Below are 24,193 nucleotides of genomic sequence, written 5' to 3'. Positions count from 1 at the left end.
ATTGTGGTGTTTTGCTAGACCGAGAAGTCCTGGGAACGGGATTTTGGGTCATCTGCATTATACAGTTTATTGGTTCTACTGCCTGACTCCATCTGTTATTTGATTAAAGCATCCTTGCCAACCTAAACTGGCAACTGTTCACGTGTCATAGGAATTAACTGCTTCAATGTTGTCTGTGTAGCACAGGAACATTAAAGAGACATAACACAGAGAACTGTCTATATATTTATTCCTGTGGTCTTGACAGAGAACTGCTCCTATTCGGCCACAGGACAGTTTCGGCTCTCACTGATGTAATGACTGGAGGAAACCTGAAGAATAATGACTGGGGAATACAATTTTGAGCCTTCCTTCCCAGGAGTTCAATTGCATTGACAGAAAGACTTCCATTGACCTGTCTGAGCTTGGAGAGAGGCCTTTTAATATTGAGAACAATAAAAAAATCCTAAGGCTTGATCTTATCCTAAAATATTTACTTTTCTTCCTGTAATCTCATCAGCCAACTCAGAATTGCTGAGAAAAGCCACAGAAAGAGGAGGAAAAATCTAAGGTATGGGTCAGAAATCCTTGGAAAAACCGTGATTTGTAATAAGGCATTCAAGAAAATTTTAACTGTTTGGACATACACTGTCAACATCAAGGTACTTTTGCTCTTGGAAAGCCCTGAACAAATGCAGGATATGGAGAAATATTTTCTTTAAACCAGGAAGTTACCTCAAAGGAGTCTATGTTAAATTCCTTGGGAAGCCTGTCCCTTGATTCTTAATAGAGTCTGAGATACACATATGCACATGCACACACATTAGCTATACATGTGCACATATATGCATTAGATATACATAGAAAATAAATTATTTTGGGGTTTGTAACATAGTACAAAATTTTCCTCTTTCTTCCAAGTTTTTAAGAGAATCTAATAATCCCATTTGGTGTGGAAAGGGTGTTCCTTCTTTAGTATAAATTCCACTGTTTCACTGAGTTCCTACAAAGACAAAAGTTAATGCCTTCATCCTGTTAGAGAAAAGGAATGTGAATGTACATTGAAAACAAAGACTAATCTTTTTCAGGCTTCCTCTTTAACATTTTCCCAATCCAACATACTGCTTGACTCCTGTTTGATTTATAGTCCCAGACGATGACTGTCCTTTCAGTTACAGCCACGACACATTTCAGCTGAGGTAGGAAGTCACATCCAGTGATCCAAGCAGTACCCTGATGAAAATAAAAAGGGTAGCTAAAGAAGGATTTTCTCTGTAAATTTATAACTTTCTTTGTTATTTAAGTACTTTAATCCATATCCACATAAATTCCATGTACTCTGCACTAGTGGCCACTAGATCCAGCCCCATCTAACGGAACTGATAGTTCTAACTCCAGGAATAGCTCATACGTGAAATTACAGAGGTGCCAGGCTCAACCTCTGTTATCAGTGACTTACCTCAGATGCACAGATGTTGCACATGAGAGGACACAATACATCTATACTGTTAGCTGAACTGTGATGACACTCTGAAAAAAGCTCTCTGAGCAGAGGAAATACAAGCTACAACATCCATTGTAAAACAGATTAAAATTTTTTATGGATACAGTTTAGTTCAAAACAAAAGAAAGTTAAAAGGCAGTAAAAATTTCAGCTATAATAGCACAAACCCTACTGAAATGAATGTTTATGAAAATAAGTAACTTGTATTAAATAATTTTAACTCTCCCAATAGGTAGATGAAAGATTTACAGTACATCTGCCCATATTAAGCCACCTTTCAAGTATACCTGCGATTATACAGGTCTTAATGTAAAATAATTTCTCTTGCAAAGTGTAAGATTAGGGACTCAAATTCACTACTATACTGGCCAGAATTTGGTTTGGGTGGGGTTTTTTTGTTTGGTTGGTTTTTTGTTGAGACATTAATGGATTATTTTTTTTCTCCAAAATGTATTGGAGCTTCCTAAATGAGAGTGGAATTGAGATGGAATATACTCCATTTCATTTCCATTTCTGTAAGTTTTAAAAATCTTATTTCAGCAATCTTATTACACAGTTTATTATATAGGCTTTTATATCTATCTTACTTCTGTATTAAATTCATGTATTGAAATACAGGGTGTTTTTTGTTACATCTGCAATCGCACAATTATCTATTATTTTAAAATAATTCAGAACATCTGTAAAACAACACTGACTGAAACATCTTACTTTCTTTTCTAGATTGAAGTGACAAAGAAACATTTACAGACTTAAACAACACTTTTCTGGCAGTTTGTCAAGTAAGCTATACCTACCTGTAGCCTCTAAAAAACAGTTCCAGTGGAAGCGCTTGGTAAACAGCTAAAAGAGGGACCTATGTTGCCAAAGATACAGTTTACATCCACAGAGTGAGTTAAGAAGCAAAAAGCACAAGACTAAACCCATGGTAAACTCAAGGCAGCTGCTGATGCTTCTACTTTTATTTCCATTGTTGTGCACAATATTGATTTTGCTGTTAGTGTAAAGGGTCCAAAATCCTGACAGAGTGATGTCAACGCTCTATTGAAGGAGAAAGCTTCTTTCCTTCCTAATGGCCTGTGGGCAAGTGGTATTACCTTTACAAAGATTTCTTGTGCTGCTTTCTACAATAAACACATGGAAAATGTCACTCCTGCAGGGGCCTTATGGATTGCTTGGTAATTCTTACAGAAGACTTTATTTATCTGTGGCTTTTTGGAGTCTTTACAATAGTGTCAGATAACAAAGACTAACTGGTATGAAAAGGCTGGTTTTACATTTGTAATTAAGCTGCTATTTTTGTAGTGTTGGTTTGTGATGATGCAGTCGAAGTAAGAGAGCTGCATCTTGCAAAGGTTTTGCAGGCTATCGCATGTAGTGAGATGGTATAGAGGCAAAAGGAAGATCAAAAGCAAGCAGTAAGGAGAATCTTTGCGCTTGACTGCTTACAGAGAAAGTCTAAGGGATAGATGTCCCTTTGCCTTCTTTGTGTTGTAGTTGCATTTTAGGCAATAAAACAAGCCCTGATGAAAGGACTTAAAACACTGACAAACTTTATTTCATATGCTTGCCTAGAAATACAACCAAGAATCTCTGATATTACTTTGAAACAATTAAACAAATTCACATTACAGGACAGTGATCTGAGAACGCATGACTAGTCCTTATTTACTTTACAGATCAAATGCCCTCCTCCCATGAGAAGTTCTATCCCCCATATGTGCTGTCCTGGTAACTGAATCTTTCCAAGTCAGTCAGTATATGCCTTGAGAGGGGACTTATGCCAGTTGAACACCAAGCATTTCTCACCTAGTTGGAAGAAACAACTCAATCTGTGAAGATAATCTTAGAAGACAGAAGAAAGTCAGCTGTCTGATAACAGCTGAGGAAGATGAGTGGGAAAGGCTAGAGATTAGCTTGGCAACTCAAGGGAAACATCTTCATCATGCTTAAACATTTTTTAGGCATATTAGCTTAAGGCTACTATTTTGTTTTCTCATACTGATGGACAAATTCAAATACTTTGAGAACATAGGACAGAGTGAAAAGGGTTGTTGTCATTCAGGCTGGCAGGGGATATTCTCTTGGGCCACAATTTACTAATTCTAACAGAGGACTTAAGCAAAATGTTAGAACAATGATGTTCACATGTCCAGCAGTGAGCTACAGTTTCCAGACAAGTTTCTTTAAATGTCTCAAAGAGCAAATGTTTTCCTTTAACCTGTCTGCCTCAAGGCCCACTATCAAAGTTTACTCTCCTGAAGCTTTCTTCTAAAGGAGGTATAGGTCACCTCTTTGCCATTCTGTTACGTCTTTTCTTTTTCTTCTCATCCCATGTCTACCTGCAGGTAAAAATGCACTGGGTATTTACAGAGTGCTGGCACTTGACAATCAGACTTTTAAGTTTTTCTTCCAGCTGAGATCAGAGCCCTTTCCACAGGATAGAATAATGGAAGAGAGAAAGCTAGATCCTTTCTCACTGATCATAGAAACACATGCTGAGACCCTCTGCCTCTTTGAAAATCTGATATAGCCACTAGAGTAAATTCCTTTATTTTAGATTTTCATATACACAGACAAATGAGATTCAACCTTTCATATGCAGGAAAAATGAGAAATGTTTAACTTTCCACAACTAAGCAAATAAACTTTACAAAATTTAGTTAGTTTCTTAATTACATTGGAGTCTAAGTTAGACCACACAAACTCTACAGGGTCTTAATAGTCTCTGCTTCCCACCAATCTACAGAGTAACTTTGGTTCCAGTTTTATTAGGCAATTCTGGATATCAGCTTCCTCCTCACTATTCTCTCCATGTAGCTAATGATGCTGAGCCACGAAACAGGGTATGAGCATAGGCTTCAGCTTCCCTCTCATGTCACAGTATCTGTGACTAGAAAATCAGACTGTCAAACAAGAACTTGGCAGCAGTTAGTCCCTAGGCAAATGAAACGAAGAACATGTGCCCATGCATTGCTATGTAAAGGTGCCTTAATGCTTAGCATGTTCTCAGGGAAAATCCTTCTCTCATAGGGTTGAGGACTATTACTCCCCTAAAAATTAGCAGTTAAAGGGAAACAGATGTTGGAAGAACATGTGCCTTCTGCTCTGACTGTTTTTACTCAAAATAGGAACAGCTCTATGCTCCAATTCAAGGGAAAGGTCTGTTTGCAGTTAAGCGAACATTTAAAAACCAGTCAAGTAAAATTGAGCTTGATCTTTGTTTTACAGTGAAGCATCCTAGCCATTGTATTGTAGCATCCACTAGCTTAGAGACATGATTATCATTAAGATACTATTTCACTAAAAAGGAGAGAAAAACTGAGAGAAATTACACCCTAAGAAGCATTTAAAAAAACCACTTCTGGCTTGAAGAGCAACTAAGAACACATGCTCATATGAAGCTTTTTTTACAAGATCTATACAATGGGTACATACATCAACTTATGTCTAATACACATACAAGTAAAAGCATACGGTGTACACATTCAAATTTTCCTTACAGCATCTGAACTGCAATGAGCTTTGAGTGAAAGGAGAAGGACACAGGTAGAGAAGCAATGAACACTCCAACAGGAGGAAATGTTGGCCAAAGACTTCAACTAAGACAGAATTTCTCTTGTAAGATTCTCCTCTCAATAGAAGATATATTTCTAATTACTGACTGGCAGTCTAAAAAAGTATCTGAAAAAATCAGGTTTCAACACAACGTGCAATTTGTATATGCCAGCAGAAAGCAAGAATTAGTAAAATATAAGCCAGATCTATCTTCTTCTTTCCTTTTGCATAACTTATAGGCACAGTCATATTTGATAATATAACAGCAAAAGTAGAAAAAAATGTGTTTATTGCACCAGTTTATTAGACGTTGCCAGTCAGGGAAAGATCCAGCATAGAGAAATTGAAGTTTTCTGGAACAGGCAGCAATAGAAGTGTTTTCATGTATATAACCGAAAGATTCTTATCTTAAGAAAAAATTGCACTAAATTTGTCTTCAATAATTTCAGTGAAATTACTTAAATTACGCCAAAAATCAGTGGATATAAAGGCCTGGAGAGACCACTATAATAACTGAGTTTGGCTTCCTGCATAGCATGGTCCAGAGAATATCCCCTGAGAAGTGTAGACCCTAACAGAGACAGAGAGATTGTTCAAGTTAGCTAGCACTGCTTTCCATGACAGTTCTTGTTCAAGGACCTCAGCCTGTGGAATAAACAGCAGGGCATGGTCATTAAGATCCAAAATGAAAGTCCTTGACCAAAACAGGCTCCTAGTGCGGCTTGAGACTACTCAGAAACTAATAGTATGAAAGTCCTGAAGAAAACAATGCACAAATTAATAGATTAATTTGATACACTGAGAAGTGGCTGATAGAAGCAAACAGTCTGCCAGAGACTGTAAGCAAAAAGTTCCAGCTTTAGAGCAAAAGCTTTAAGAATTTCTCTTCTTAGCACTGCAGTACTTGACAGACAAACCAGGCAGATGAACCAGATCAACATTTTCATTATTTCCTTGTTCCACCCTGTCACTCAAGGGCTCTATCTTCACTCCCTCATTTCCAATACAGTTTCTGTTTCAGCTTGTCTGTCTCATCCACTGGGTCTATTTATGCTTTTCCACGCTGTATTTAAAAGTAATTTAATTTCCATTCTTCAAGAGAAGTGGCTTGTTCACTACCAGTATTCCCATCATCATTCAATGATGATTCTATGCTGACTACTATTTTTGGGACCTGTCAGCTGGACAATTCTTAATCCATTTAACATGCACTCTAGTGTTTTTTTCAGTGCTCATATTTTAAAACAGAAAGTTGTATGGTACTAAGTTGAATACTATACAGAGTTTTAAGTGTATTCTATTTATGCCTCTATTCATTTCACTCAGTCACATAATCTCATCAAGAAATGAAATCAGGTTTTCTTGAAGTGACCTGTTCTCCATAACATGCCTGAAACAAAATAGTAGATGACCTGTACTCATAGTACATGTTCCGTTTACACCATCTTGATGCTGGGAAAGTTGTGATGGCTGCAGTCCACTGGATTTTATTCCTAGAACTACTGTGTTTCACAGCCCTTCTGGCTCAATATCCTCAGGGCCAAGACCTCTGTTGCTCTGGTTGAGTAAGTCTCTGTTCTGAAACACCTTAAAAATAAGAACACTGAATGGTAGAGGGTAGAGGAACCCTAAAGATGATTCTGCAATTTGTTAGCCACCCTCTACATGCAGTATAGTTTATCAACAGATAGTGGGTTTGGAGTCTGATAACTTATCTCTGAATTCAGTACCTTTACTTCATTTGCACAAAGATGCCTATAAATATATAGCTTGATCGATTAACTCGTGCCAGTACTGATGATTATGTTAAAACAGATGAAAATGTCATAATAATTGCAGTGAGAAAAGAATGGACTGTTATTTCTACAGATCTGAAAAAGAAAAATATAAGCCCTGCAAGGCAAAGGCAGCTTTCTCTCTTTGGCTATGCAGAAATTAATCATGAGGTACTATTTGTCATTGTACATTATAACCATTTGGTGCTGAGGTCTTCAACAAGTATAGTTCACCATACCTTTAATAAATAAATGTTGAGTGATGGTTTACACTCACGCAAGATATTGGCCTTTGATTTTCAAGAATTGTTTAGATAAAAGGTATTAAAATGTAAAGCTTCAGTTTTAATAAGCATACTTAAAATAAAAAAAAACCAACCCAATTCTAGAGATATATCTCTCAAACAATCCCAAGCTAATAAATTTAATAGCATCATACATTTGAACTTCCTGGAAAGTGGAATTTATCCTCTCAAAACAATCCAGAATTTTATTTCATTGTGATTTGGGGTAAAGATACAGAATTTCCATTTTAAGAGCAAAATAGCTTAAAATACTATGTTCTGCAAACATGAAAATCTTTTAACAACCATCAAAAAGTGCAACCTCAAGCCCAGTAATAGCCATTTTAATTCTGTTTTCAGTGCAGTAGTTAGAGTAAGGATAAGAAGAAAGTAAATTGGCTAAGGACAGGATTGTTCAGTGCAAACACTTAAATAAGAATGTTAAATAAGATCACCTATTCCCTAAGACAGGGCAAAGCAGGAAGCAGAAGAGGGTCATTTTTAAGTGGACCACCTGAAAATTTCACAATTCTGATACCAAAGAAGTGAATATAACAACAAAAAAGTAACATGGCCTCACTAAACACCATTAAATCTTTCACATGCACAACTAGAAGGATTTCATAAGGTTGTGGGCATGGGTTTCTCTTTTCTCTTCACTAACCATCAGCTCCCCAGTCTATAAAAGTCCCTGGGAAGCCAAAGAATTTCCCATGAAAGACTTTGTGCCCTGTGGTAGAGACTGCTATGTTCAGCAGTAACAATCCCAACTGATCCAGTGATCCCCAGCAGCAATGATCCTCCATCCCAAGAGGAAGGAATCCAAACTATTTCTAACGTACTTCTTCCTTTTCCTAGGGAAGGCTGAAAAAATGGAAACATCTCAGCTGGGAAAGGATGGGAGTGTGGCACATGACAACAGAGACAGCAGATCAGGCTAGGCCACACAGATCTGGTGCAGAGCTGAACAGAAGTGGGTGCTCACAGTGTTATCTGTGGATACTAAAACTAGGAGTTTTGGTATTGTACCTGTTTGGAATCACAGTCCTAACAATTACGGTATTGCATCATAATACTGCGATACCTTTATGTTAAACATATCTTCCTTTCATATTTTTTATGGCAGAGATGTCCTTCAACGGTGCCTAATTCTGCCATGGCTGCCAAGTATTGTCCTACTGCCACCGCAAAAAGACCTCTGCATCCACTGAGGAATCATTCTAAGACTAGTGCTTAGTGCTCAGAGAGGAAGACGACCCTGCAGCCACATACTGCCCACTGTAGCATCAGGCTGGTGATCCAGCTTCTTTCCCTTGCCATCTCTGGGGACAAGCACCAAACATTGTTCTCATCCTGCCCTGGCATATTTGGACTGGGGAAGCTGTTCCTGCAATCAAAGCAGGAACAAACACTCCTGTAACACAGCTGTAGGAGCAGGTCTATGCTGATACCAGTCAAAGTTTCCAAAAGTCGATAGGTCCCAAGAACATTTCTCACAGTTTACCTCTCTGCATTGATTCCACAGGTCAGATTAGTCCTTGCAACAAATTAAATGCAACCGAGGCCCAGAGCTGTTCTCTGAGCTGGAGTAGTAGGGCCTGTGGTCTGGAGTATTTCTACTGCATTTTAGAACATCACAGTATGTGAGAGAGAATCAACAAAATGCACTGCCCCGGCACAAGATACCTAGACAGACTTTTAGGGCAAGGTGTCATGTTACTTTGTTAAGACTGATGACAGTTCTCTTGTCTGCAGGTCATGTGAAGGAAGCTCATTACCTAAAATTGGCAGTGATAATCCCAGGGTAAAAATGAGCTTTTAAAGTACATACCGTGTAGCCAACCAATCTGCCTAGCAAGATGTAGAACTGTTTTTCCCTAACGAACTTATAATTTTTCTTATTTAAATTTTATAGTGACAGCTGAAGTGTTGGGACTTAGAAGAAAAAATTCTGGAAAGGAAATGGGTAAAGGACAATTTGGTAGAAAAAGCGGCATTTATCTGAGGTTTCTTTTTATCAGAGGAAAGAAATCCAAGTTACCCAATTGTTACTATAACTGAAAGGAATAAATTGAATCTGTTTGACCTATGGGACCCTACGCCAAATTATGCAGAAGTCTCAAGGTTGGAAGTAGCATTAGAATAATGCTCACTTTCTAATTATCTCACTTTAGTACCTGCTGATTTTTCCTTAAAATGATTTAACAGAAGGAGGAAAATGAACTTACTTCAACACAGGTGGTTGCCAGAACCCTCATCTGAAAAAGCAAAAATATGTTGTCACAATAACAGGTTAGCAATTAAATTAAAAAGTCAGAACACAGTCAGCTCTCCTGTATCACTGGCTGAATAGAACAATAATAGCCAACAGAAAGAGTTCATGGTTAAGATCTTCTGAGAAAGATCTTTAACCTACCTACTGTCTGTTCCCCTATATATAGTGTGGAACTCAAACCCCCTCCTTCTCTCACAGTTGTTTCACGGTTTGTTTGTTGGTTTGGGGTTTTTAAATTGAGATACTGGAGTGAGCAAAATAAGTTAAAAAATACCCATTTTTTACAGTGGAGTACAGATCAGCTGTTCTTCTCATGGAATTGTGCTTCACAGCTAGAACAGCTTCAACTCCTGTAAGAGGTAGGATGTGGTATACAGAAACCCAAGCTACTGCTGGCCCATATGACATGACAGCTAGTGCCAGCAAAATACCAGGTAGAGGTAGCACGTTAGGCTGCAAATAGGAATACCCATATTGGTACAGCATCTTTCAGCAAAGTTAACTATTGGTGGACAGCATAGCATGTGACTCAAAAACTAAAGTGTTTAAAGTCACAGAGTGGTACTCATACCTGTCACCATCACCCAGTAAAGACAGGGTCACCTTCTTTGTCTAACAAAACTACTATTCAGTTTTCAAAAGCAGTTTCAACCTTTTCCCTTCTGAAACACCCACAGCTGCTTTTTCACTTCCCCTTGCCACCGCTCATCTTCAGTAATAAATCAGTGGTGCCTCATTCTCATCCCAGCAATTCCACATTTCATAAACCAAGAGGCTAGGAAGTCTTTCTTCCCATAGAAGTGTGATGCCCAGTGTTATCATGGACAGTTTTTGAACAGAGTTTGTTTATCAGGAGTTTAATCCACGCACTGTTATCAGATTTGGCTTTATCTACAGTAAAATCAATTAGAGCACGCACAGAGAATTTTCCTTAAGGCTGCCTACTCCTACAGGTCTTCTGTGCTGATCAAGGCAGCATCCATGTCTGAGATCCTGAGAAGGGTAACTACCTGTCTCATGTTGTAGAGTAAGCAGGAAATGGCTAATAATGCAGAGCTGCATATAGGTGTTGAAGCATATTAGGTCCACATTTGTTGCAGAAAGCAATGCTTAGCCCTCAAATAGAGAACCTGCTGGTCTACAAATGAGTATTTCTTTGCCTTCACTTCAATTTCCAATAGCTGCAGATACGTAAGAGAACATGGGATTTATTATAACAGCAACCAGGGTTAACAAAAGTCACTAAGCCCTCTTTTAGACAATAATTAGGTTCACAAGCAATTTACATAGTGGATGATGGAAGCCTGTCACTGGAGAAATAGGAGATGATTTTGAAATCTATCCTGATATATACAGACTAAATTAAGCATTCTTAATGTCATCTAACATGACTGACACTAATTATTTGCTGATAAAAAAATCTGATTAATTCTTATTTAACTGAAGTTTAATAGATTGACAAGCTGTGTGATGGTTGGCAACCTCTTTGTTGTTCCTATTCTTATTTGTAAATTAGGGGTTTTTTAAGTTTTTAACTATTCTCGGTTTCTACCCAGTATCAAACAAAAAATCATCTAGATTGCCAACTGACTCCAATGATATAATGCAACCATTAAAGAAATTGTCAAGTTATATTTACTTTCCAAAAAGCAAAGAGAATAATACTAAGCTGATCTTGCGGAAAGCTTGGTTGCACCGGATATCAGTTTACACCAGGGTGAATGAATAGAATATGGCCCTGTCTCTTCCCCTACATGTATGTTTCTTACTAGCCAAATGCCCCAGAAGTGGCACAGTTAAATTCTGTATTATATTAGATTCACTGATTATATCAGACCAAATATTATTCATTCACGTACATGGAACACACTGACTTCCGTGAGATATATGTGCAACCAAGAACACTATATGTTTAATAATCTGCACTTTAAAAATGCAACAATTATACAAAAATAAGCCTCTCTGTCTATTTGTCAATCCACTGCTCATGAACTCATATTTTGGCCCCTCCACCCAGAGCATAAGTCCCACACCAAGCAGCATCTTCAGGGCAAACATCTTCATATTCCCTTACCAATATGCTGCAAAGCCCAACTAGACAAAATAGCTCACTAGCTGAGATTTTAAGGCCAGTTCTCTTTAAATCCTTGGTCTTTGAGAGAAGAAGAATGATGTAAAAGGTGACAATTCTGTATTTGCCTTTGTGATGTGAAGTGATATTCTAGCAACAGAACTCAAATGACTGCAATCCTAAAGAACTAGAGTTTTCTCTTCCTTGCATCAAGATGATCAGAGCAATTCTAGTGAAGTCAAAATTAATTTGCTCAGATCAACTGAGATCAGAGATCATATCACAAGTAAACGACTGCTGTCGTAATGCCTTAGTCATTTTCAGAATGTACAGTTTTATAAGTGAGATTTGAGGTCTCTAATTTACTGAATTAAGCAGCTGGGTGTAAACTCATTTACGCTGCAGTCACTGATGTCAGAGTGACATCAGTCCAGTCTATAAGGAGGCAGCAATTCAACTTGAAAACAGCATGGGGAGGTGGGGGGTGGGGAGAGAGCTATTTTTAACACGATACTTTGTGAAATTATTTTCTGTAGGTACGTAAGAGGGATAATGCTCTGGAGGACAGAGAACTAGGCTTTCAAATAAATTATTTCAGTATTTACCAAAGCTGCTTTTTTGTTTTGCTTTTTTGTTTAATCATCCACAGGAGTCCTTTCTTGCTTTACATGCTCCTGTCATAAGCATTATGCACTAATTAGCTGAAACCCCTAGAAAGCATTAGTGCTGCTTTAAAGCTTTACTGCACTGTCTGAAACAATTTTTAATAAACTGGTTGTATTAAAATTGCACATATGTAAAGCCAATGAGCATAGATGTGTGATGTACCTCATAGCATCTAGAAGTGCATACCTCTAAATGGTAGTATAATCATCTGGAAGAGTCATTTACAAATTCTACTTTAACAGCATCTTGAGCCTGAAGTTCTGCTTAAAATGGTACAGATATCCTTACACTTTGCTGATGAGAGGAGTAACTGTGAAGCAGTCATGCGGACTGTCAGAAAATTCAAGACTTTCAAGCTTCTAGATATTGCTGTATTGAATAACTCTTCTTTGCAAACAACTGATAAATATTTCTGTCCATTCTAGATATTCTCAGTAGCTGTAGAAAATAGTTAATTCTCTGGTTTCCATTGTATATGCAAAAGTTAATTCCAATAGCGTATTTTGTATTAAGGGAAGCTTTTTCTAAAAAGAAATGCAAATTATTTTCTATTAAAGTAACTTCTGTTAAGAATGCATTTTATTAGTCATCTCTACATTCTATCAGCTTCTATGGACTGTTCAGTAGGTTTATAATTGAAAATAACGATGTATATTTCCTACTGTACTTAAAAGTATAGAAAAGTTAACTTTAATAAAAAAAGATATCTAGCTCTTTTTTATGGGTAAGTTTGCATGCTAGATCACAGTTCGCTTGGTTCCCGTATATACTGCCTAATGGAATAATAAAAAAGTTTGAGTCAGAATTACCTGGTTGTTAAAAACAGTTAGCACTCCTTTCTGAGAGGATGTTACTGTGAAATCCAGATGGGGCACTCTCACCATATCTTTAATCACATCTTGTCTCTTGACAACTGTCAATGATAAAATATTACTTTTAATCTTACAGAGAAAATCTAAATAAATAGAACCATAATATCAAGAAAATCTTCTCTTCCTGAAATGCACATTTGTACCAACTCCAAGGCAGTAGTGCATTATATCAGATCATCTTATACTTGATTTAAATAATCATGTTGCATTTTTAAATGTCATTAATGCATTATGGATGTGCTAGTTCTTTTTACATTATTTAAAAAATACAGAAAGGCAAAGAATAACTGCATAAATAAATAGTCTGAGTCAGACAAAAAGCATATTCTGGAACACATAAGAAGAAGCATGAATAATAAGCAAAGACAGAGATGAGATCCTGTACTTTCAATAAAGTGTGCAACACAGCATTAAAAAAAAATAGTTTTGGATACAAGATGAAGTATGTCACCTGCATGAGTAATCTGCTGTTTTTCAGATACAAGGAAAACCATGTTTTCTTCTTTCAGCTGGGAAGACATAGCATCACTTCCTCCTATGAAATAGCCAAAAATCTAAACAAAACACAATAGAACAAAACAAGCCATTTATAACAAATCTACTTCTGGAATATATGTTTATTTATATACAGTCAAATATTTATCTGACATTTTTATCATTTAATATTTTTTAATAAGTTTCCTAGTGTTATTTGCCTTAACCATTAGCTGTCAATATGAATTTATATTGCTGAGATCTGCAACTCAGGCACAATCTTTCTTCAATGTTTGGAAAGAAGCCAGCATACACAGAGCTTCTAGGAATAAAAACCATCTAACTGATAAAGTTGTTAGTACAGCTTTGCTTTGTAATGATTGTAAATAGTCATCTTCAGTTTCCTTTTTCCAGTTTTACCTACTTGTGCTTCCTCAGCTAGACCTCAACTAGAAGAAAAAACAGTAAAAGGCAGACAAAACAGATTTCTCTGTATTTATAAATGGAGAGATTCAAAGTGGCATAGTGTTGAGCCTACACAGAAGAGCTTTTCCATAAAGATACGTTTAATAATTCCCATTTGCCTGAAAAAAATTGAATATAAAGTTCATTTTTAAAATTCTTTTTCTGCCATCTCCTTAATTCTGGCAATGTTCCATTTGTACTGGTCATGATGGAGATCCCCAGACAGGATATTCAGGTAAGTAACTCATTTCTGTTCCAGGTTGTGACAATACTTCAGCTGAAATGCTCTTCAAACTTTAAGCTCTGTACCCAAGAGTAGGTTAGTCATTTCCTCAGGAAATGAGTTCAGCCTCACTCAGCTGTACAGATAGTTTTTAATCTCCTTTCTCACATTATAGACATTATATATACTCACTTTCTTTTATGAGTTCTAAAAGCAATGTCCCCTTGGATGCAAGGCAAAACTTTGCAGATTTTTCTAGTTCAACATTTTTCATGGTATACAACAGAACTCCCATTTTTCTTCTTTGAGAGATTCAGATGTACATCTTTCAAAAAAAATATTCTTACACAACATTACTCTTCATCTTTCACTTCACTGCTCCCTCCGTACCATGCACACAATTACTATCTATCATACATCATCAGTCAATACATCACCTGTCTATTATAGCCCCTTACATTCCTCTTTCTAGTTTCTTGTAGTATCACCTTATCTTTCCATCCTGTATCCAAACAGGATAAATTCCAGGTGTATGCTCCTTCTGCAAAGTCATAACAACATAATCTTCATGATACCTAGCATGAATTAAAAAGTGGTAATACTAGTAGTTCATATATATGGACTGGTTTTTATTTTCACAGTTGATTATCACAGTTTTAAGTTCCATCTGAATCCCCCAATTGTTTAGCATTAAATAGAAGGGTCCTGAAAGAACTGGTGCGGCTAGAACATTATAATGGATTGTTTCCCACAAAAATTACTCTTTCCACTGTGATCAATTAATATTCTTGTAGCAGGTTTATATGTATATAATACATATAAAGACAGTGATACAGGATCACAGAATCACAAAGTCATGAGGTTGAAAAGGACCCCTTGAGATCATTTAGACCAATCCCCCTTTCCAAGGGGGTCAGTTACACCAAGTAGCCAGGACCCAGGACCGTGTCCATTTGGGTTTTGAATATCTCTAAGGATGGAGAATCCACAGACTCTTTGGGCAACCTGTTCCAGTGTTTGATCACCCTCATGGTAAAAAAGTTGACAAAGAACATAAAAGATGAAGCAAAATGCAACTTACACATCTTTCAGATGTTTGCCACTAAAAAATAGAGCTTTCAAAGTGCAAACTACATTTGGGAAAGAGATGCAGAGGTCAGTTTCCCAAGTCATTGGTAAATGACAGCTGTTAGACTGTCCAGGATAGGTCTTTTAAATTTTGAAGCCAGTAAATGACTAAGGGTAGATCCTAATTTAACAAAGAGAAGAATTAAAACTACTTTAATGGTTTTTTTTAATGAAAAAAAGTGTCCTCTGAGTATGTGTATATTGTTGTGGAGACTGCTGGAAACTTAGGAAACCCTTGAACGTGGAGGTACTTGAAAAAGAGAAACATCAGGAAGATAAAGAATTAGGAACAGTCATGCAAGGCCATGATATTTTAGGTCATGGAAATATATTTGGAAGATTTTGTCAAGCTAAAGAGGGGCCAGATATGGAGAGGTAAATTTGAAAAAAATAGATCTGTGAGAGTAGGAAGAGAGGAACAGAGGGTCAGGGATAGAGTTCTGGGAAAGGGGGGTGGGGGAGAGACAGAGATGATAAAAGAGAAATATCAAAGGAACAAAGTGACGTGTATCCCTCTTCCTTGACTTTCAAGAATGAGGGCATGCTCAGCAGTGCCAAAAGCAGCAGGGGAACTCAGAAGAACAGCGATGAAATACAGTCCTTTTAGAAAAAAATCATGAAAAAAATGGAGCACAGACAGCAGAAACCATGATGGTTATTTAGGATGTTACAGAAAGTAACTTATCAATAATACATTTGAAAAATTAGGTGATAAAAAGGAAGCTGAAACAAGATCAAGGCTACTTACATTGTTCACAGGGGGTAATTAATGATATATTCAAGTTGTAGTTTATAAATGTGATTAGTCTAATATAACTAGTAGGTTAATGAACATAATAAGAATGAATGTATCAGTTAAGGGAGGCATGTCTGTCTCTTTTACCATCTCTCTCAAACAACAGCTGGTCTCAACTAGAATACCCAGAATGCTTTCCAGTCTTAAAAGGCTAATTAACATTTCAATAGAGTAAAGCATGTAAAGGAGCAATTTGCATTTTTTTTTTTTTTTTTAAGAAAAAGTAAAGTTTCACTTAAAAGGAATGAAAAGGCTAAGGAGGATGAGAAAAGCAAGTGGGACATAGGCTGGTCAAGTGTTAAATACAGACAACTTGAAAATAATAAAAATAAACAAAAGAGGATGTGCTGCAGATATGGGTGGAAGAAAAAAAGGTCTATGATCCTCACCAGTAAGTAAATGTGTACATCTTTGAATGTCAAGAGGTGAAAAACAGATGAGGAGACTTTACAGCTGTACTGCAGCTACGCTTATAAGCCTGTGGCATAGTCAGAAGAACAACAAATACTGGCTTCATTCCTGACACTAGTAACTCTCCAGGATTACCTGGACCATTTTGAAACTGTAGAGCTTTTCAGAGAAAAAAATTTAAAAAGACCACCACCATGTAATATGTAGGATACAAACCAATCCCTTTTTATTTTATTAGAACCCATTCAGATAAGCCTGGAATATCTGTTTTGATCCAATCATTACAGATAGGATGTTACCACAATTACAGTAGATCAAAAGCTGATGCTGAAGTTATGGTTGTTGTAAATTGAGCTTAGAGAACAATCAGATGATCAATGTAATGATTATTCTATTTCAGTGTAAGCTAAATCTAGAGAATTCCAGGAGTCAGCAGTTTTCTTAATTCAGTTTTCACTTCTTTCTCTATACCCAGCCTACCTGTAAAAAAAAATCTTACCCTTTGTCCTGAAGGAAGCTTAGATTTATGTTCCATAGTGTATAGATAACTTGTAATACATATCACTGTCAGATTTTCCGCTAAACAGAAAAAAAACCTAAAAAGTGAAAAACTCAGTGCAGCTTTTCAGTGCAGTATTGTATTTCAAACTGTGCTGGATAAGGCCACGTCAAGGTAAAGAAATCAATGTCAGACTGAAGTGGATTCAAACAGTCTGATCTTTGTCTGTTTCATAACTGAATTACCACTTCCATCACGGATGAATTTCCAGTTACTTTATGTTAAATATTTCTCCGCACAAGAGAAAATAAATTAAAAAAAGCACATTAACACTTTAATCAGGATTCTTTTGAACAGAGAAATAACAAATATTTCTATTTCACTCTCTACGGCAGTCAATATAGTCTGACTGATAGCCATCTTCTACACAAAATGCATGCTTTTTTCAAGAAAGTTTGTACACAGAACATTTTAAAAGACTGTCATGACTCAGCTCACACTTGGTAAAATTTGAGGGATGCTCATAGAAAGGGTTCTGGGGAATTTTTTCCCAGGCAAATCCCACACAGATTTCATAAGGAAGCTAAAGGGTCTTCACCTCTTTTATTAAACCCCCTATCATTCTTGCTTGTGTAATTATGTAACCCAGGTAACTAGTCTGATTAGGTTGGAAACTCAAGTAAGGTTTTGGAGCAAATGATACTCACTCCAGTAAACAAACAGAGCTTCCTTCAGTTCTCTATAAACTAATGAGCCTGAACATAATTTGCTACTGCTCTGCTTCCCTAAACAAAGGACTGTCAGTCTGACAGTCACCATGAATTCAGAAGTACTTTTCTCAACTGGTCCCTGCTTCATACCCATAGAGCATATTTTACTCTATATAGGGTATGTGTCTAGCTTGCCACATCTACACAAGAGATTGTCTCACCTCTCTCCCATACAAAGAACGATAAGAAGTTTGAAATGAGGCAGAGAATTTTCAATAGTACAAGAATTTGACTAGTGCTGTAATGACGCAGTGCTTCAGCATGTCTGATGGCAGCTGGACATTTCAAGCACTTAGCTTGTATATCATGTACCAGCAAATCCATAAATGTCTTTTTCCCCCCCTATTTTTAGAGTTTCAAAGAAGTGCTGAGCAAAGCCAGGACTTCACCTTTAAGTATCCTCTCATGTTGAAAGGGGAAATAAGGAAGAAGCGTGACATGCAAGTAGGAGACATGCAAAGATAAAAGATTTCAAATTTACCTTTGACAAGTTAGACTTAATAATAGAGGAATTGGATGTGGCCTGAAGTTCTATCTGATAAAGAGGGCTTATAGGGAAATTCACTAGAAGGCAGTTACATAGAATCATAGAATTGTTTAGGTTGGAAAAGACCTTTAAGATCATCCAGTCCAACCATTAAACTAACACTACCAAGTCCACCACTAAATCAGTTGAGGGTAGAGAAATAGTTTCATGTTTCCTGGCTTGGTGGCTGGATTATTTTTAATAAAAGTAAAAACTAGGAATCACTAAGGTTGGAAAGGACCTCTAAGATCATCAGTCCAACCATCAACCCAACACCACCATGCCCACTAAACCATGTCCCAAAGTGCCACATCTACCCGTTTTTTGAACACCTCCAGAGATGGTGACTCCACCACCTCTCTGGGCAGCCTGCTCCAATGGTTGACCACTCTTTCCATGAAGAAATTTTTCCTAATGTCCAATCTAAACCTCCCCTGGCACAGCTTGAGCCCATTTCCTCTCATCCAATCGCTAGTTACTTGGGAGAAGAGCCCAACACCCACCTCACTACAACCTCCTTTCAGATAGTTGTAGAGAGCGATAAGGTCTCCCCTCAGCCTCCTCTTCTCCGGACTAAACAACCCCAGTTCCCTCAGCCACTCCTCATAAGACTTGTTCTCCAGACCCTTCACCAGCTTTGTTGCCCTTGATGTTTGATGTCCTCTACAGCTGACTATTTCACAGATTTCCCCCAGGCCCTCCTTGAAGAAAATCTTTAATGCCTGACATAAGCAAAGTTTGTGAGTAATGTGACATTGTAAGTAAAAACAATGTTAAGAGAGGTATTAATCAGAAATGTTCCCATATAGAAGCTTATTAAATTGAAAAGCCCAAATACACTGTTTTTAGGATGGTATAGGAAATTACTTGATAGGAATTGTTGATTACGTGTAAAGAACAGGTGTTAGGTATCTTCAAGGTTCAAATAATAACGTGATGTTCCAATGTACTATAAAATAGAAATATGCTAACGAATTTATGGTTCATGCCACTTGTTAATACCTTGCCTTATGACTTTAAGTCCAGCAAGGACTCGCCATATATGCAAAGCCACCTATGCTATCACAGGAAAGTTACTGTGTGATGGAAGTTATGTCCCATCTGCACAATTCTGTCTTCAGGTAGAAAACAAACAGGTTTGATACAGGCTGGCTCTAACAATGTAAAAATCAGTCATTTTTATAGAACAGTTACTTGAAACACTATCCATGGGAAATACCTTAATAAAAGATACTTTTCTAGAGCAAGTGTTCATAGCTTCTCATAACACATGAAAAAAAGGGCATCATGTTTAAAAGAAACAAGACAAAGTACTTTTTCACAAAATGTGTAAAACTATGGGTGCTATGGAAGTATCCTTTTTAGGTGGGTTCAGAAGTAATTTACAAATGAATAGATTAAAAGTCCATCAAGGGATACTAAATACAGAGTGCAGCTGCAACTCTGGCACAAAAAATCCTTAAGCTATATGCAGCCAGAAGCTAGGAGGGTAAACCAGATCTACTATTTCATAGTTACCACATTGTCACACGAAGATTTCCTATTTACCACCATTAGAGACAGAAAAATGGATTACATCTCACCCATCTACAGACTCAAATAATACATACAGAAATCTCTGGTGAAAAAACTCTCTACTGAAATGCTGCCATACCTCTAATGCTTCACTTTTAAAGTAATGGGCAGATTTCTCCCTGTGAAAAGGGGAACACAAAGGAGAGGAAGCAGAGGAAAGAGAGAAAAGGGAGGAAAGAAAAGAAAGACAGGAAGCGTTTCTGATGGTTTAGCTAAAGATAGACTTATCCTCAGAGCACAAATTGCATACTGTAGTCATAAGAGATTTTGCATTTTGTCAAGAAGCCTGAGGCCAATGCATATCAGTGAAGTAGTTCAGGAGAAGACCTGGACATATGCAGGCTCCATGCTCCAGATCCTGCTGCCTTGTCAGGAATCTAGTATATCAAACTTTGTTTGAGGATAAGCAGTTCTGGTAGAAGACTCAGTGCTCTTTCACAAAACAAGCAGGAAAAATGTTTTTATTTAGTTAGGTCATACTTCAACATGTATGCATGTGCATCTACATGATAGGCTCAAGGATCTTGGTTCAGCCAGAACAGGGACCAACTTCCTCAACTCATGTAAACCAGTGTAGCACAATTAATGTTTAATAAGAATTTTGATTTGCAAGTTCAGCTGATGTACCAAACAGATAGGGGTAGGAAAGAAAAGCAGTTCACCTACAAATAAAAATGTAACCTACCCAGGCTTTATTGAATCCATTCTAATTAACCTTTCTTATCAGACCTCTAGTGGCATGCCTCTATAAGGACAGACACCTCTCAGAGTTGGAAATGCAATAAGAAAAATCATACATATTTGGAATAAAAAATAGTCTTGCTTGCTGAAATTACTGGACTGATTTTGTAACCAGCACAGTATGAGCAAATCTTGTTCTTAAGAATCTGCTAGAATTAGCAGCATGGATTCTCCCATGTGTTAAGCTCTTCTCCATGATATATTTAGAAGTCTGAACTTAGCCAGACATAGCAGAAAATCCAGTATGGGAATCTCTTAGCAAAAAGCTTGTAGAGACAACGTTGTCATTTGCAAAATACCCACCTGTTTACCCACATGAAAAAGGCGGGCAGGCAGGGCTCAGCAAAGGTCTTCCACACTTAATCTTTCACTGACATGATGGCCTGAAAGGACTAGTCCTCGCTCTAATAAAATAGGTTAGGGATGCCTCTAGGGATTATTTTCATATTTACAACTTCCACTTACACTGAATACTGATCTTCTGATGCTCAAGCTTCACATTCCAGGTTTCAACACTAGGAGCATAGGATTTTTCTTATTTAAGCTAAAATTATAATAGCATAGGGCACAGAATAACACAAACTAGAAAGAGCTAAATTTTACAATAATACAAACTCCTTTAGCTCTCAAGGCACCTACCAGAATGGATATCACGACTTAATTTCACAAGAGAAATTCCAAAGACAGATTTTACCCTCCTATCTTCAAATTTCTGCTGCAAACTTGCATTTAATCAACAAATGGACACATGCAAGTTTCTAAATTGTTTACTATCAAACTGAACATGGAGCCTCTTTCTTTCTCAACTTGTTAAAATTAAACATCACTTCTTGAATAGGATAACATAGCAACAAGTATGGTACTCTAAGCCAGTTCTTCAATTTCGCTTTTGTCTAGATCAACCAAAACAATACATTTTGTCTAATTTTCTAGCTTCAAAGGCATATCTGTTTTCCAAATTTTTATTTTTTTTTTAGGAAATCAGTGGCAACCAGGATAAATAACAACATGAAAGTGCTCCGTTATGCCATGGAGCTCATGAATAACAGACTCAAGAACAACACATAGTCAACAGCTTAATACTGTTACCTTTTAGATTCCAATAGGTTGTTTGTATTTAATAAAGTTTTAGAAATCCTTACCTCACACCATTCTGTCCTTGCATCAAGGTTGTTGCTAATCTTCCTGAAAAAGGCCTTAACATTATGATCCTTGACTTCTGGACCAAAAAGTGTCTGTGTGGTTGTATAGAACTTATCATAGTCTATCTCATCTGTATGGGAGGAACAATATGCACAGAGTTAAAAACTGGCAAGGTGCAGCTTCTTTCCTTATCCCCCCTACCTCCTGTTTTATTTCTCCTTCAATATCAATAGCATGCAAGTTCCAGCTCCTTACACTGTATTCACCAAAGCATTTTGAAAAAAAAAAAAAAAAAGTTCAGTCTTTTCAAAACCACCTGATTTGCAATACATGACAGGAAACAGATAGATAAAAGAATAGGTGAAAAATTCTCACCTCTTCTTTCTTCCCTTACTCTCATACCACAATTTTGGTTTGTTGATCTGAACCTGAGTGGTGTCCTGGGATAAAGTTTATCCTTTCATGCAACAACAGTCACTTGCACTGAGAAGAGCAAAACTTTTCCCTGATTATTTACAATTAAGCAACTGGATTTACAGAATTCATTGGGTTCATGCTTTTACAGATCACTAGAAACCACACTATGCTAACTTGTATATGTGGCAACTCTGCCAATTATATCTTGTGAGCAATCACCATAGCATTATAATTTGACCAGAAGTCCTAACAGGAGGAGGAAAGCACTCTTGTAGCACAATGTGCCTATTTCCTGTGAAAATCAAGAAGTCACAGTTTGAACATTAATTTGAAGTCTTTCTTACAGTCTTGTCTCATGGCACCTCCTCTCCATATGAAAATTACACTTTCCCATCAGAAAGAGTATCTCTTACCATCATCTTCAATACACAAGCCTAACCTCTCCTTTGTCTTCTGGGCTACCACTTTTTCAACTAGTTTCTGGAACTGCTTCAAAGCATTCTTGAAATCTGGCACGTCAAGAGCAGAGCAACTCTCCTTATCACAGTCCTTTTCAGACATCCTTTATTAACAGAGGAAAAGGTAAGAAGGAGAGCTCTTCTTACAGCCTGGTCCAAGCCTTGTTTTGCCCCTTAAATCTTAAAATCCCACATGAGTTCATATGAGATGCGGCTGCATGGCAGGTATACCAAGCACTACATAATAAAAAAGAGGTGACTCTGGCTTAGCATCTCAAGCTGGCAAACATACTAGTGAACTGCTGATGTCACAACCCCCTATTACATCACAGAATTCTACTCGCTGAGGGGCCCTAGGTCACGAACCAGGATCATGAATAACCTGACACGTGAGATTAGTTCATGGTATCTCGTGCAATTGGTGGTTGAACAGGTATGAACTTTCTCACTTCTAGAGCCAAACAAGGATTTCATCAGGGTTCAATTCTGCTACAGCTGGCACTGCTTTAGCAGTATGAGATCACATTCTCCACTAAGAATACACTTTTGAGACTAGCTGTTGCGAGTTCATCATATCTTTCAGACTTTTGTACTGAGTGAGGAGGAAGGAAGATTATACCAGTTATCTTTAAGTTTCATATTGTCTTCTTACCCTCTGGGTTATTTTCAAGTTTTCTGCCAAAGGCTGCACACAATCTAACACAGTTAGGAACAGCTGCAATTGTGGATTCCCTTGGATCCACACATCATTTGGTGAAGATTGACAGAGCCAGTTCTCCATTTATATTTGCTCTGTGACAGGAGAACTGAGACAAGCCTATTCTAGCATGTGCTACTACTGCAAGGCTCAGTCAGGGATCTTAATCTAGGTGGGGATGCCTGGTTTTACAGTAGCAATAAGAGCATTTAACCAGAGATGTTAAATTATGAATCATTATTCACATAGTACAAAGAGGCCAAAGACTCCAATTCAATCAGAAACAAACTAGAAAAACACTTTTTCACAGTTAGTTCTTGGGAGTAATATTGAATGTTTGCTTCCTTAGTAAATCCCTCTCCATTTCTTGAATATATGTCTTGTTGTCCTCTTTATTGCATTCAAAATCCCCACTCAGTGAACTAGAACTTCCAACCTAGAAACCCAATTACCCTGCAGAAACTTTTTTTTAATTGCATATATCATTATGATTGAGATTGCAGGAAATCAAATGATAGAGTGGTAGAGTTTTAGTTATTTTCAGTTGTCCAGTTGCCTCTCCCTTAAGCTCTTACAGCCATTCAAACTCCCTTTACTTGTCTTACTTAACATCCAGTCAAGTTACTGTTTCTTTCTTTCTCCTAACATACAACTAATGAGCCCAGAGATTAAGTGTTGGCTCTTAACATGCGCCTGGCCAAAGCTCAGCTATATGTCTTAAATGGTTACTGTTTTGAAAAGGGTCTGCGTTTAACTTGCACCGAAGTTCAGTCAGGATCTTAAAGTCGGAATACTGCTATACCAAGGTACACCAAGGACCTTCCTGGTTTTTATTCCTGGGTCATACTTAAGCAAAAGCTGGATGGGGCTATTCAGAAAGTAAAAT

The 24,193-nt window shown here is 37.3% G+C and overlaps 1 protein-coding gene across 1 annotated transcript in view; it reads right to left on the bottom strand.

Moving 5' to 3' along the window:
- The window catches only part of WDR64 (WD repeat domain 64), a 76,534-nt gene extending 53,821 nt beyond the window's left edge, over window positions 1–22,713 (bottom strand). The window contains exons 1-6 of the mRNA XM_075706925.1: window positions 22,566–22,713; window positions 21,735–21,865; window positions 13,436–13,538; window positions 12,922–13,025; window positions 9,329–9,358; window positions 1,102–1,212 (exon numbers count right to left, since the gene is read on the bottom strand). Coding sequence (XP_075563040.1) covers window positions 1,102–1,212; window positions 9,329–9,358; window positions 12,922–13,025; window positions 13,436–13,538; window positions 21,735–21,865; window positions 22,566–22,713 — 627 coding nt within the window. The remainder of the gene's footprint in view (window positions 1–1,101; window positions 1,213–9,328; window positions 9,359–12,921; window positions 13,026–13,435; window positions 13,539–21,734; window positions 21,866–22,565) is intronic.
- Window positions 22,714–24,193: the final 1,480 nt, after the last annotated feature.

The sequence above is a fragment of the Pelecanus crispus genome, chromosome 3, assembly GCF_030463565.1.
Source record: "Pelecanus crispus isolate bPelCri1 chromosome 3, bPelCri1.pri, whole genome shotgun sequence".
NCBI classification, from domain to species: domain Eukaryota; kingdom Metazoa; phylum Chordata; class Aves; order Pelecaniformes; family Pelecanidae; genus Pelecanus; species Pelecanus crispus.
This window is presented reverse-complemented; position numbering and strand designations above follow the sequence as displayed.